Source organism: Ciona robusta, chromosome 7, assembly GCF_009617815.1.
Source record: "Ciona robusta chromosome 7, ASM961781v2".
NCBI classification, from domain to species: Eukaryota; Metazoa; Chordata; class Ascidiacea; order Phlebobranchia; family Cionidae; genus Ciona; species Ciona robusta.
Window position 1 is genome coordinate 903,329 of NC_143241.1, and position 16,097 is coordinate 919,425.

At 36.6% G+C, this 16,097-nt stretch overlaps 2 protein-coding genes and 1 long non-coding RNA gene across 4 annotated transcripts; 2 read left to right on the forward strand and 1 right to left on the reverse strand.

The window, feature by feature from the left end:
* The first annotated feature begins 1,991 nt into the window (after window positions 1-1,991).
* Window positions 1,992-7,358, forward strand: LOC149733283 (dual oxidase maturation factor 1-like). Its single transcript, XM_089881032.1, has 9 exons — window positions 1,992-2,216; window positions 3,007-3,064; window positions 3,182-3,316; window positions 3,862-3,981; window positions 4,361-4,514; window positions 4,874-5,088; window positions 5,401-5,547; window positions 5,920-5,972; window positions 6,312-7,358. Exons 1-9 carry the CDS (start codon window positions 2,058-2,060, stop codon window positions 6,714-6,716), a joined length of 1,446 nt encoding a protein of 481 aa, XP_089737158.1. The 5' UTR covers window positions 1,992-2,057; the 3' UTR covers window positions 6,717-7,358.
* A 70-nt stretch (window positions 7,359-7,428) lies between these two features.
* On the reverse strand, window positions 7,429-11,254 carry LOC149733284 (uncharacterized). The gene is made up of 3 exons (XR_016385309.1): window positions 10,777-11,254; window positions 8,398-8,980; window positions 7,429-8,318 (listed from the first exon to the last, which is right to left on the reverse strand). It is a non-coding gene; the product is annotated as an uncharacterized LOC149733284 (long non-coding RNA).
* LOC149733285 (sodium/potassium-transporting ATPase subunit beta-3-like) lies at window positions 8,629-14,319 on the forward strand. Of its 2 annotated transcripts, none has more exons than XM_089881037.1 (7): window positions 8,629-8,818; window positions 11,923-12,051; window positions 12,272-12,391; window positions 12,568-12,758; window positions 12,953-13,099; window positions 13,384-13,551; window positions 13,833-14,319. In XM_089881037.1, the coding sequence occupies exons 1-7, from the start codon at window positions 8,671-8,673 to the stop codon at window positions 13,938-13,940; spliced, it is 1,011 nt and encodes a 336-aa protein (XP_089737163.1). In that variant the 5' UTR covers window positions 8,629-8,670; the 3' UTR covers window positions 13,941-14,319. The 2 variants fall into 2 exon arrangements, with proteins under 2 accessions (XP_089737163.1, XP_089737164.1); XM_089881038.1 differs by lacking the exon at window positions 8,629-8,818 and adding an exon at window positions 11,392-11,630.
* The last annotated feature ends 1,778 nt before the right edge of the window (window positions 14,320-16,097 follow it).

The following is a 16,097-nucleotide window of genomic DNA, read 5'->3' on the forward strand; positions in this document are numbered from 1 at the left end:
ATGTACATTGTAAAATCTTTTTCACCTTTTGCTAAATTGTTAACTTGGCGTTGCTTTGTTTTGTGAACCTGATTGAATGTATAGCTGATAATTGAATGTAACTTACTCCATCCTCGTGTGGCCGGAAAACTACAGTCGTTATCACACGCGTGTTTTGTTTTAACATCTCGTGCCAGCTTACGAGCTACCATGTATATGTTACTTTGTGGGATCTTGTTTTGGGGATTTTTTTTCATTTTTTCTGTATGGCTGATAATTTGGACAACCCATTAGTGACCACTGGGTTGGAGCAATTGCCGTTAAGTATCTTTTAGTTATACCCAAGAAAACATACACCCACAACGGTAGCAGAGACGAGTCTTGAACCAATTACCACTGGATTGAATGTATGAATGAATGTAACTTACTTTATCCTCGCGTGGCCGGAAAACGACAGTCGTTATCACACGAGTTTAACACCTCGTGCCAACTTACGAGTTACCATGTATGTTACTTTGTGGGTAATTATTTTTTTAGATTTTTTCTTTTTTTTATGTATTTCTGATAATTTAGACAACCCATTAGTGACCACTGGGTTGCAGCAATTGACGTTAAGTGTCTTGCCCAAGGACACATACGCCCACAATGGTAGCAGCGTCGAGCCTTGAACCACTTCGACACGGCGGCGGAATTACTCGGTAAAGAGGTGGTTTACGAAGCTGGGATTAATCGTGTGATGTTTAGGTAAAAATAAACAGAAGTGTTTTTAGTTTTAGGCTTATTATCACGATTGGGCATTGTTTGGTTGCGATCTAGTCGCAACTCACATGTGTGTATATTCCCTCTCTTATCCATGCTCACATTCAATCAGGTTTCCATTCTCCTCGTTTAAATATACTTGCGATACCAACAAATATTTCACCTTATTTTCATTTCTTAGTTCGTGGAACTACCATATGTGTACTGGTGTTACGACCACTACTTATATAATATACGTGCGTATAGCTATGTTTGTTGTTAATGTTTGTATTGCTACACACAGTGCACACATTACTCGGAACTGTGGTTCACGTGATGCATGACATCACTCGTATATTGTGTGCGCCTCCGGTCGGATAGCATTGTGAATCACTCAACTGCGGCGAACCGTCCGTGGATAGGCAGATTATATATGCTGTTTAAAGCATCAGCAGCTGAGTTTTATTTCGCATTCGTTGTTAAAGAGAAATGCTGCATTAGTTTTATAACATAAATCCTATGTTGAAATATATTGGGTATATAATGTTGAGAGCGTTCAGCATAACCCATGACATAAGTTTAATCTACGATAGCGATCGTCGCATTAAATTAAAACAACGAAGAGAAGAGAATTTACACCAAACATTAGTTTGCAATGATTGTTACAGAGCAAAAACTGTTCATTTAGTTTAATAATGTGTGTAACTATATTGCACACTACTTTAAACTTTGTCGCAATATTGAAAGTTCAGTGTTGCTTAAAATGTAAAACTGACTCCAAACTTAAATTATTTTACCAGCTACGTATGGTTAAGGTTCCAGGCGAATGCATTGCAAACCCAATGATTGTCGTTTTTGAAAAAAGCGGCGACGCTTCGGTAATTTCACCAACTGGTTCCTGTTTTATACAAACTGACAGTTCAGTGATGCGATCAGTATAGATCGCAGCTTTAGAGCAAAATAATTAGTTAACATTTTAACAGTCGAAATATTAAGGGCAAAAATAGATATAGTAGGGTGAGGTAAGATGGGATACATTTTTATTCTATTTTTTCGGCTCATTCGGTAGTGCAAAGAATATTTACAGTATTTCACCGCATCATTACGACTCTAAAGAGTGTTGTTAACTGTTTAAAACGCGACCCCTAAACATAAGATTTAGCTTCTAACGGTTTCCTATATCTTACCCCACAGTACTATATTGCATCACCATTTTTTCTGCAAACAAGTTCTTTGAATTAACAGAAACTTGTAAATGTGTTACCATTATGGCTTAACTTAAACTAACCAACTCATTTCGTAGCAGATCTATGTTATATTAATTAACAAGAGTTATAACTATGGTTTTTGAAGCATGGCGTACAAATGGCGGGCCCACCCAACACCCAGCAATGCCGACCGCTGTTACTTCTGATGTGTTGGAGATTGGTTTCGTGTTCGCATTCTGCATTCTTGCGTTTTCATTCGTTCTCATAATACCCGGCTACAAAGGAATATCTGTGAGTTAGCAGTAACGTATAACATTTATATCAACGTATGTAACTTGTCGTAGTTAATGGTAATCGTTTAATAACAATTACTGTTGTTTCAATACAAACATGGTACCCCGTTTGTAAGATAGCATGATGTTTATTTTAGACGTTAACTCATGTTTGTATTAAATCTGTCCGGAAACCTGAGTTTCATCCACCTAAATTACTGTTGTATTTTGCGGAACTAAACTTCGTCTAGCAAACTAAAACGAAAGTTGAAAACAAAGCAAACCACATTGGTGTTACGTAAGCCAGGCGTGTGGTTTGCTATAAATACATCACTAAAGTTACGGAAACTCCCGACCGCTGGGTTTAGGGTGACTTTGTAAAAACTTTCCACTTGAAGTTTCAGTTTGATGGTTGAACTAATGTCGTCGCATTCCTATATATAGTACTTTGGGTTCCGTTAGTAAATAAGACCTCGCATTTTTAATCGTGTTTTTAACATTACGAACGCTCTTTGAAAGTCTCAGAGCTACGGTATAATATATTTCTGTAAATTTTCTTTGTTTTCCTAAAAAAAGTACGAAGCATGTACCATTTTACCCCAACCTGATATATTTTGTGTACCACCCACTTTAAGAGATTCTAATACACATCGCTACCCAAGCGTAACATGAACGCTTAATGAACGACAGAAGTATTTTATCTTTAGTCCAACAATAATGTTATAACTTTCCATATTTCGGTTTCTTTTTTTATTACAAAAAATTATAATATCTTGCTCATTAAATGTAAAATCTAAATATATTTGCAGCGATTGTATTTCCTTCTGCGTGTCGTGATCAGTTTGTTCATTGGTGCTTCAATATTTCGTAAGTAAATCGTTCCCTTAAAAATCCATTCATTGCTAACTACTTTAATATTCATCCATTATTACGTTTGTATACAAATATAAGGATATTATGTTTGCCATTGTTTATGTTGCACAGTGGGAGTTTTGGGGCAAGATTGGGAGAGCGCCGAAATCCAGACGAAAACTGCTTACAAGGCGTTCACAAACACAGAGATCCACGCTAAAGTTGGAATGAGGATCGGGCTCGGTTCGGTGAACGTAACGCTCAAAGGTTCGGATCTAAATATATGACTTGAAGATTTTCGGCTTGCACTAACAATATAGGGGCTTAGTGACGCAACAATGGCACAACCTCGACGATCCGTGTATGGGTAACAACAATGTGTGATCATTTGTAACCAAAGTATTTTTTCACAAACAAAGTTAAATACGTGGTAACCCGTAACGGGCACAAGGAGTATGAACACCGGTGTTGTAACGATAACGACCGCCTTTGTCCCACCTCGAGAAAATAAATAAGTTTCATTCATACGTTTGAAAAGGTATTTGTGATGGTATTTGTGACTTTGAGTCATGGCGTAAAAGTTTACATTTGAGTAGCGTTCATTAAACATATGTGTATGCGATTTAACCTCAAACGTTTCAGTTTAAACCATAACCCATTTTATATGATGTAAGTTAAGATGTCGTGTTTATATTGAGACTGAACCGTCGAATTCTTCATTAAAACCTGTCCAGAAAAATCTTATTTTGTTTAAAATAAAAGTGTTCAATCTTAGTATGCACCTGTTTTACGAAAGCAACATCTTTAAACAGGAACGCCAGTCTATCAAACGGTTGGACACAGCGACAGCGTCAACTTCACTGAACGCATCGACTACAACGAAAGGTTCCACTGGGCATGGAGACAGGGTCGCATTGGATTTGGACCATATTGTATGAACAACACAATGTTTTTTATAGTGAAGGGGAAATTTATGCTTTATCGCCTTATTTGGTGGAAAACAAAAGACATCTTAAATCCTTTCTTTTTACCTCACAGTAAACTAGATATATATTTATACATTCGGTCTAAATATTCATAGCGAGCACATATATAGTAGAGTGGGAGAAGGTGAGACACCTTTTCATTCTATTTTCTCGTCACACTTGGTTGTAAACAAAGAACATTCAAAGAAAATATCAAACTGTATCCTCACGACTTCCATACACCGTTGTTAATTGTTTAAAAGAGATCGGGATATTTGAATAATATGTGAAAAAGGTGTCCCATCTCCCCCCACCTTACTATAGATTGTTTTTTATGTTTATTCAGCTGGTCGAATAAACCAAGAATTTCGAGATGCTCAGTACAGGGGAGTCCCCCTGCCAATACAATGGGTCGCCGAGTATTTCACATTGGACGGTGAGTTAATACGATGGGGAAGATCTTACCGTACTGCTGGCTGGTTTGCGAACGAAGTTTTATGGTAAGTTTGTCAAATAATATGACATGAATCACGGCCTGCCGTGCATGAATGTATACCGTGGCAAAGTATTGTAGATAGTGACTATCTATATATAGCCACGTGTACATAGGCTTGATGCTGCTGCCGTTGTGTTCGTATGTTTCAACACCATGGTCACTAATGGGTTGTCTAAATTGTCAGCAATAAATTGGAAAAAATCTAAAAATTTTAAAATAACAATTACCCAAAAAGATACATACTTGGTAACTCTTAAGCGGGCACAAAGAGCAGGAAACAGAACAATAGTGTTGTGACGACTTTAGCCCGCCATGTGCGGATAAATAAGTTCTATTCTTTCATATTTAATACGTTTATTTCAGGACGGCCGTACCAGTATGGTTGATAGCTAATATCTTATCTGGTGTTGTTTTATTCTATGCTGGCTGCATGTTCATGTTAACCTCAGTGTTCATGTTTGTAAGTTTGATAATATGGTCCACCATCAAATGGGGTTACCAACCACTAAGCATCCCGTTTGAGGACGATGTTCTCCACACACATTATGGGGCAAGTTTCTGGTTGGTTATGAGTGGAGGTAAGATGGCTACACTGACGCTTTCTTCCAGGCTTAGCAATGGCGTTTACATAGCGGTGACTTTTATCACTCCACTGCCATTTCGTTTTAACTATTTTTTATTTTTCGTTTTCGTAACCAAGTTACCGATGATACAAATAAAAGTTTATATTATTGTTATAAACTTATTTTTACATAAACCTAATTATTGTCTACTTTTAGTTCACTTATACGTACAGTAGTTTGTGTGAGTTGCTTGTGCCACATTTTATATATCCCATCTTACCCCACACTACACCCTACAACTATAAGTAGCGCATACTATTTTTCCAGGAATTGTGTCTTTCTTATACGGGGCGATTATAGTGGGGGCGGATTGGTTTGTACCGCAACTAATAGCTGATTTCTTTGGAACCGATGTTTTGCAAGATAATGAACAGTTTTACCACAAAAAGGAGGAAGAAGCGGTCCAACCATTAGGTGGGGATGCAAGTTATGATGATACGAGAACATTGTGGTAACACATCAGTTCTCTGTGCGACGCATGTGGTAATAGTTAACCCGTCTGCCCTTAATGTTCGCGCGTTCGAGGCTCGTCGCTGCTACCATTGTGGGTCAGGTTATTCTTCTCGGAGACACTTAGCAATTTTGTTTCAGTCCAGTGGTCACTAAAGAGTTGTCTAAATTGTCAATCGCACAAAATTTTCCCCTAAAATAACATCACAAGTTATAAGCGGTAACTCATAAGCGAGCACGGAACAAAATGCCCATGTTATAAAAATGCTCCTTGGCAAGGTCACTTTTCTTACTGAAATCATAAAAACCTATTCTATCATCAATGATTTGTTTTAGATATTGAAAATAAAGGATCTCAACACCAGACGGTAGGAGGCGTACAAAGACGGGTAAGAATTGCTCGCTGTCATTGCTATATAATTGCTTTTATAAATTTACAACACCATAAATGTTCATGACATTTCTGAAGATTATGTTAGTGGTAAAACCTTAACGTGATATAGTAAACTATATAGTAGGGTGGGGTAAGATGGGTCATATTTCCAATCTCTTTTATCGTTCCATTCGGGGCAAACAAAGAATATTTAGAGATTTATATAACAGTACTAGCACGCCTCTAAAGCAGAGTAGTTAAATGTTAAAATCTTGATAAGGCTCATTATGTGCCAACGGTATCCATCTTACCCCACAGTACTATTTTGGTGTTAATACTGTGCATACAATAATAGCTTGCCACAAACATCACGAGCACGGCCGACCGCATGGCGCGTGGTTGGGCGAGCCGGAGACGCAAATCTCGCGCTACATTGAAAAAGGATCTGCATTTAGACAACGAAGATTCTGAACGTAATGGAGGCGTATACAGCAACCCAGCTTTTGAGGAAGAAGCGTCTCACGTCCCTAGACGAAGCGTAGGGTTCTCAGATGTTGTGCTTCGTGTTGCAAAGCCACCTGCGGAAAATTCCAATGAACCAGATTACGATCTGGCTGAAGATATACCGACACCTAGCGGTGGAATTCTGTACGAGAATGAGGCGTATGAGGACGCTGCGGAGTTGAATGGAAACGAGGTCGGTAATAACAACACATCTGTAGATATTACCGAGAACTTCATCAACAGCACAGCAATGTAGATGGGGAATTTAAGACAAAATCGGAGACTTAATAAAACAAACCTAGCAAATCGACTTTCATTTATAGGAACACAATAAGATTTATAAAGCGACTCATAATTTTTACCATGGTCTTTATATTATAGTTACAACAAACTAAACCCAGTTCCATACAACACAGTGTGCATGTGATTGTTCGACCAATAGAAATACTTTTCCATCAATACCACACGCAGCTGTTATAACGGCAGATGTTGCTTAGTATAATCCTACTTAACTGCATGCCATTGTTAGCTGCGTATTATACGACCTTGGGCGACAATTGTTACTGATTGATCCGCCGAAAGTAGGTCGTAACGATCCAGCTGTTTCATACCGGGACCCGGTTTCATGTTTCCCAAATTAAAAATTGATTTTTAGATCGATGTAATTAACGAATACCATATGTTGAATGTACAACATGCACCTTTATAACAAGCCTGTACAAACCTGACGCACTTCTTTGTCTTTGTATAAACTGCCTTATGCGCTATCAACGCACTTAACATTAGTAGTCTTTTGTACAGTTCATATACTCGACCATTATAACCTTTGTTTGGCTTGCAGTTATGCAAAACAATTTTGTACAAATAAACTTTGTGAGTTGATGAAACTTCACAATAATTTCATGTCTATACCAGATGTGTTGTGATGAAATTAGTTGTCATGGGTTGTTTTGTTTTGTGAACAAATGCATATTTAAATATATGTATATTTTATATTTCGGTTGCAGTCAAACATAAGAAAGCTAAAACAGAAAAGATGGGAGGTAAAATTACAAAGATACCAATATATATGTCGTATGTACCGATAGCACCTTTCCCTACCGTGTTTTTTAACAATTACCAACGCTATTTAAAAGTAAAGATTCTTGTTTCCAAATAGCAAGGAAAAAGGAAAACAAAACCATATTACCCTGATCTAGTATATAGTAGGGTGGGGAAAGATGGGGCACCCTTAGCACAAAATACTCAAATATCCTGATCGTGTTTTAAATTAAATTAACAACGGTTTATGGAAGTCGAGAGGATACGGTTTATAATTGCTTGAATGTTCTTTGTTTACTGCCAAACAGGAAAATAGAGTGAAAAGTTGTCCTATGCCAGGGTTGTGGGACATTTTGGCCAAACGCCAAGTAGTTCAACTGCCGCCATTGTGTGTCCGAAAGCGAGCAAAAGCGGCGACTTTTGCAATGAGTTCAAAGCACAAGCTTGTAAGGTTTTGTTGGCTTTTTCTTTTGTGGTAAGAATGAAAGTAGGTTATATTTTTTTATTGACCAGTTTTTGTACAAAAAGTTATAATAGTACCACTATTAAATGGTAGAAGTGTCACAAAACAACTTTTTCTAAAAAGAAATGTTTGATGGGTTACACGATGAACGCGCAGTGATAAATAATGTATATATGTATTTGTTCTTTTCGTAAAAACTGGAAATGTAAGTTTGCCTATCCATAATTTAGACATTTGCCTTTTTCTTTTCCAACCGCTGGTTTGTGATGCTGATTGGACAAAATACAATTTTCCGTCACGTGGTCTGATTAATCACGTGATGGCCTACTTTGAGGCGTGGACGTTGGATGTAAGCTGCAGAAGAAGTTAAGTCTATTATAAAGTCGACTTTAATAGGTTGATTCAACAGTTGGTTTATGTTATGCCGACTTACTGTTTGTGTGGTTTATGTCTTGCGAATCCACGTTTGTTTTAAGGAATAACGGTAATCATTTAGCTGGTGTTCAAAATGTTGCTTATGGGCCCCAATGATACCTCGTGTATGCCGAAAATTACCTTTAAAAGTAGTCCTGTGTTAGAATGTATAAATATGCGTTTCATTGATAATGTTACAAGTGTCAGCAAATTATAACAATAATATTATTTTATAGGAGTATAGTGTAACTAATATAACCTTTCATTGGAAAGTTAGTTCGATTGCAAGAATATGTCGAATAAAGATTCTGACAGCGATGCAGGAGAAGGAAGATGCCAGAGTTGCATGTCATCAACGAAGGACAAGTTCAACGGATTCCTCAGTTTCTTGTGGAATCCTCAGGAAAAGACAGTGCTTGGTCGTGGGGGCAAAAGCTGGGGTAAAATATTTGTTTATAGAAATAACTAAAAATGCAATTTTTGTTCCTCGCTAGTTTTATACAGAATTGTTGTATGTAAAATTTATTTCGACTCCTAATTAATGTCCACTCTTTATTGGCCTAATTTCCTTCTCTTCGCTGTTATTAATCTTATCTTCGTTACTGCATTTAAAGAGATAAATCAAATAAATATTAAATAAATATATATGTTAAGAACCTAGGTTATATCAGCTGGTTTCATACAGCATGTGGAGGTAAAATGTTTAAATAAATTGTGAAATTCACATAAAAATTCACCAGTAAAATAATTGTTTCTGTTTCATTTAATATTACGCAAAAGTAAAACAATATTTTTACATAACATTGAGCGTAAAAGGTTTACTCATTTGAGTCATTTCAAACCAAATTGAAATTCAATTTTTTATCAGTTTGCTTCGGAATTTGTACTAACAATTACTTAAACACCTCGAAATGCTCTTTAAAGCTTAACAAACCACACCAGGTTAAAAGTGTTTAGTACATGAAAGCTATTATTGCTTATTCTATAGGCCGAAAGTTTTTTAAATCTATAACCTAATGTTAGTGCTTTATTGTTATCTTTTAAACTGGATCACTAAAACATGTATTCATGCACAAGAATAAAATATGGTATTTGGTTAAGTAATGCTGATACAACTGGTAGTCCTGCATGGTACGAAGCAGGTATATTTAAAATGACATTTATGGTAATACTAGGGGTGTCTTACTTAAGTTGTGTATTTTTGTCGCTAAAATTGATTGTATTACATTTTGCTTATTAAAGTGAGCTGTTTGAACAGATTGGGCTAGTGAGAACTATAATATGGAGCTATCATCTAACCAATAACATTTAAAATCTTTCTAGAGTTCTAATTTACACCAATGAGTTTAATGTCATTGTTTAGCTCAACATTATAGTTCCAACGTATTAACTTGTAGTTTACAAGACTACAGTCTACTGGTTTTAATAAACCATAAAAATACCCAGGACGATTTTGGACTATTTTGTGAAAACAGTTCTTGCCCAAATAAAGCATTGTTTCTAGTTTTTTTTATGTTTATAGGCTTTAATCGCAGACAATTTATTAAAATTTGCTACATCCCTATTTTGTTGCGTAATGAATGAATGTAACTTTATCCTTGCGTGGCCAAAAAACGAAAGTCGTTGTAACACGGGTTTACCACCTCGTGCCAGCTTACGAGTTACCATGTATGTTACTTTGCGGGTGATTATTTTTTGGGGGATTTTTTTTTATGTATGGCTGTTAATTTGGACAACCCATTAGTGGCCACTGGGTTGGAGCAATTGTCGTTAAGTGTCTTGCCCAAGGACACATTCGCCCACAATGGTAGCAGCAAGCCTTGGATCGTATTGGTTTTAATTAAGACATAAAGGTTTGAGATAATTCACATTAGATTTGGATTTAGAATACCCAGACCTAAATTACTCAAATAATTTTTAATGTAAAATTATTAGACAACGCAATAAAATCCGCCTATGTCGTATTTCGTTTGCAGTGGCGCATAAAATATTTGCGTGACGTAAATTTCGTTCCGGTGTAGTGGTGCATGTTGCGTTAACGCGCTGCCGCCGATGCGTAACTGTGAAATAAGTTCCACCGCCACAAAACTGCGACGCCCAATATGACCGCGCATGCGCAGTAGAGACGATTTGAGGAAGAGAAAGCGAATCTTGTCTACATTATACAAGGCATAATAAATATACGAACGTATAAAATATAAACAGTACATTTACAGTATTTGTTACTGTATGCATAATCGGCGATTATAAATACACAAGACGCGTTTACGTTTAATCTTTAAATATGCTTAACTTGCAACAAAATATTCACCCATAGGTGACGCATTATACTTAACGTTTTAAAAACTTTTGTTCGGCTTTCTGTTACATTCAAATAAATATAAAATTACAAACTCACCGATTATAGCACGAAGCAAACCCCATCTCAGTGACTTGGTGTCACTATAGCACGAAGCAAACCTCATCTCAGTGACTTGGTGTCCATCGTCCGCACTTTGTTCAACGGCTTCCGTTTTATTCCATTGATTAAAATGATTTATCACCAATATATTACTTGGCAACTTTCTCATTTAATTTGTTCCTCTTTACACATTGGATTCGGCGAATTTGAAAACCGCCTTCTTGTACAATAGAAGTATCGGGTGACCTTTTTACACGCTTGGATGAAGCTACTCTGTACACTCCATCGCTCAAGGGCATCGCAATGTCGTCACCTAATTTACTGTTTTTACCAGATTGCAACAGAACAACCGTTGTCTTTTATCGCTTCATTTGGTAATCGCACGCATTATTAATCGTTTTGATTAATTCTTCGGTTGTGGGGATTTAGTTTTTATCACAATTGCCGCGCAACGATTGTTCCATTAGAACACTAGTCGTCCTGCGCAAGTGATCAGATGAGTGATTCTTGTGTTACCGGTAACAGGATAGGGCGTTTTCAGTCTGGCTTGCCACGTTGTAAAGAAAGTTGCTTTGCGCTCACTTAGTTTGCGATTAGTTTCGACTAGGTTCACTTTACAATACCTTGAGAATTGTTGTTCATTTTGTAACTTACTGAAAAAGGATTCCAAAATAGGTCTTGATTTTAAATTATTAGATATTAAATATCTGGTCAGTAAAATTAAGCAATGGGTAAAAAGAAGGAAGAAGAAAGTCTGATTGAATCGGCGCAGAAAAATCTGCGCGGTTTCATGCGGTTCCTTTATAACAAGGAAGAAAAATCAATTTTGGGCAGAAATTCTGCAAGTTGGGGTTAGAACTTGTTTTATCTCTGTGTTGTATTATCTGATTCTTTGAAGTCCTAACTATTTCTCATGTAACATTAAACTCGATTTCGTTCAGTAAACTGAAAAGCGGCCGCGCCTTTATTTGACGCTAAGGTAGTTTTTATCCACGGCGGTTTTTAAAGACTCTTATTTTGCATCTAATTCCCTTCTATTTTTTGTTTTGATTACCTTAATTTTTCCAATATTGGGAATTACAAATAAAAATTCATTACGTCATTACGTCATCAGCAAGTTAAAACCTCATTTTCGATCCCCAGGTCGTATCCTGATCTTCTATATGTTCTACTACGCCTTCCTTGCTGCCCTATTCGCCATCTCAATGACCATCGTACTTGGAACACTCGATCCAGATGTACCAAGATTCCAAACCCGACTTCAAGCACCAGGTATTCACACAGTAACATACGTGGTATAAGTTTCGATAAATGTGTACTGTAGTATAAACACTAATAGACTGTAAATCCTGAATGGCATCGTTGTGGCTTTAATAGCTGTTGCTAATACAAAATACTTCTTGTTGCAGTGTTAATAAATCAAGAATCTGTATTTTTCTTATTCATCACGAAAACAAACCATTTCTAATCCTTTTGTTTTAACCACGCATAGGTATTTCCGTTCAACCGAAATTAAACACAAAAACCGAACGAACATCTGAAATTATTTTCAAGCAATCCGATGCCGGGTCCTACCAGAAATACGTGGACACTTTGACCGATTTTTTGGCACGTAAGTAACATTCAATTTCTAAAACATTATGACGTTTAGAAAGCAATAAAATTGTTTACTTTTTTATTTTTTTTGACCAGTTAATATTTGCGTGTGTTATTTCATAATTTATAATCGTATTGCTTATAGTGGTTTAAGTTTAAAACTTCCAGTTTCCAACCCTGTATTCATCGCAGCTTACAGCAAAGCGAAACAAGTCGATCTTACCGACTGCCCGCTCAACGGCTCGGTAAAAATGAACCAAGCCTATTCCAAGGACTCCCCACCTCCTGTCTGTAAGTTTGACATCGACAACCTTGGTCCTTGCAAACAACCTCCATACGGCTACGATAAAGGACAACCCTGTATCCTGGTCAAAGTGAACAGAGTAAGAACAACTTGTTCAATGGATCAAGATCCAAGTTAAATCGTTTGTCTTCACGTGGCTGGCAACGACAGTTGTTATAAAAACGAGTGTTCTGTTTCATGCACCTCGTAATGTGCTATCGTTTAACTTTTTGAATAGAAATTAAAACTTATGGTTGCAGCGTTTCTTGTGTAACTTAAAACTTCGATTTTTAGATCATCAATTGGTTCCCTGTCGGTTACACTGACATCTCGAAGGCTGTTGGTAACGCTGATTCCAACGCACCGCCATTGAAGGACGTCCTCATGGCAAGGAACCGACCTTACAACCCGAAACGATTGTACATCTCATGTTATGACGCGGTAGGTTGAGCTTCAAAACAAGATATTTTATATACTACTGTAGGGGAATATAGTGTTAGTTAGAACATAAATCCTTTATTTTCTAATCGTATTTTTCACCATTAACAACGATTCGTGAGGATACGGTCACACGTAATTATCCGTTGTTTACTACCAAATGGGATGACAAAAGAGATTGAAACCGTGTTCCATCTTACTCTTATAAAATTAACAAACATAAAAATATCATACGCTTGCTAAACTGCTATTTATTGTGTCAAAAACTTAGTTTCATGTTATTTCAGACAAGTGGAAACAAAACCAATCTAAACACTGCAGCTGGTGTGAGTGCAAACACCGTCTACTTCCCAGAAGACAACGGCATGCCATTCACATATTATCCATATTATGGTCTTAATCTCCAACCTGAATATCGTTCACCGTTGGTTGCTGTGCAGTTTATGAACGTCAAGGTAACTGCTTTGTTACAACATTAAAATACAAAGGTTCAATTGTTACGTAATACGCAAACAAAAATCAAGTCCAACGTATTTTGTATTACGAGGGATATTTTGCCCAAAATGACATCAGCTTCTTATTATCTTTATTTAAATAAGAGAATACTCTTTTACGCGAATTATTTGACTTTTAACAGACATAAGTCTATGGTACGTTTTAAATCAAGCTGTTAAGAATCTGTCATAACCTTTACCGCGTTCGTTCATATTTGTGTAAATCAATCATATATTTGCAGAGGAACGTTGAGGTTCGAGTCCGTTGTAAGGCGTATGCTTTGAACATTGTGGACAGCAAACGTATGAGTACAGGATATTTCACCTTTACACTGCAAGTCAATGAATAAAATGAAAACACAAGGAATATTTCGCTGATTAATTGGCGATCACACGTTTTCTTCATAAAACATAATTGTTGTTATATAGTAGGGTTGGGGAAGATGGGAAACCTTTGTATTCTATTTTCTCGTCCCATATGAAAGTAACCGAAGAACAGTCAAAAAATTATAAAAACGTATCCTCACGACTCCCATAGACCGTTGTTGGTTGTTTAAAACAAGATCAGGATATTTGGAAATTCTGTGCCAAAGGTGTCCCATCTTCCCCACCCTACTATATATTTGGTAACTTTTAAAAACATGAATAATTTTAAGTGACTGTCGAAGCTGTTTGCCATTGTAGGAAATTACACTTTACTGCAATTGTAATAAATTCACTTACAACAAACCGTTGGATATTTGTTAATAGTTAGCAAGTTACTTGGTATGTTGTCAATTATTAATTCCAACTCGTAACGTTGAACATACACCGGGTAACTATGGTTACAATCTGGAATATTAGTTCACATGATGTTTTAATGATGTGTTTAAATCGGTGTATCGCTTGAAAGATTAGATTAATTAAAACGACAGAGATATTTGCAACAAAGCGACCTAAATCTTGAGCTTCTCTCGTAATAAAAACTTGTTTTAGTATGTTATTTTCACCACGAACATACGTAGACGTTTGTAAGAATTCACACAGGATAAATAAGTTTTTCCTTGATGAGAAAGGTTCTAGTTTGGCTTCAATCCACAAATTATTCATTTCGTGCGCACCCAAAGGACGCATTAGACAAGCGCGCTATTTTTGTAACATAACTCAAGATTATAAATTAGAACTGTAGGGTAAGATGGCATACTGTTAGGACATAATATCCATATTTCTTGATCGCGTTTTAAACAATTAACAACGCTGAGGCGATTAAATATTTTTTGAAATGTCTCTGTTTACTACTAAGTGGGACGAGAAAAGAGAATGCAAACATGGACCATGTTACCCCACCCTACACTTTTTACCCCACACGACTGTATTTCTTTGAACACGACAATGATCCAATTGATTGTTAAGCGAAGAGATTTGTCGGTTAAATAGATTAAATACCACTTAACCCATATTCTGATTCCACTCGCGAATGTTAAAATTAGGCTAAAACATTACCAGTGTAAGCTACCAAGTAAAAGAACGTTGTCAAATGTTCAAAACACTACTAGGAAATATGGTATTTAGTTGTTAACGATATCCCATCTTATCCCACAGTACTATATTAATCTGATAACATTTTACAGTGTATTTATAACTAATGTACAAAAGGTATAAATGAAGTTTAATATACAGAAGTTTCCGCATGACCCCAATACGTTCTAGTTAATGTTTAACGTTTCACCTTCGACTGATACTGAACAAATATAATCCCAATGTGTTGCGCAACTTTCATACGAAGGGGGTATACATATGTATGTTTACATATGACCTGTATACATACGACCACATCAACAGCAACATTTATTTTATTAGGGAAAAGTTTTACACATTTAAATACCATAAGCAAAAGTAGAAACCAGCTAAATATCGAAAGTGTTCAAGTCGGTTCAATTATAGCCGACACTGATTGAAACCAAAACGTTCTTGTTCAACTATGTCGGCACAGTCGCCGTCTTGTTTTATTACGTGGAAAGTTCTTAAATGTACTTGAACAACCTACATTGCATGCCGCAAGGAAGCACCACGCTTCCATGGTTTATATTAGCTTTTTATATTAAACCAATGAAGCAATTAGATTGACCTGAGCGATCAAAGTTGGTGGCCTCACTAGATGTCGCTCAGGAGTTGTTCTGCTTCGATTTGTTAAGGTGTCGTGATATATTCGTTCCGATCGATATATTTGTACCGGGTGCTATTGCGCATGCGCCGCGACGCTAATATGACCACCCGGTCCAAATATATCACGACCCTTCGTTGAAAACGTTTCAGACAACGACGTTCACGCGTTAAAACGTTAGTTTTTGATTTAAAGTCAGCAGAACTGAGTTGAGTATGTTATTTGTAGCCTACAATAATCAAGTACTACCAACAAACTTATTTTAGATTATTATAAACTAACACATTTCTCAAACAGGATGGCTTACATGCCACACTTTTCTCATTCATTGTACAATTAAAATAAAAAATATGCTGTGTATATA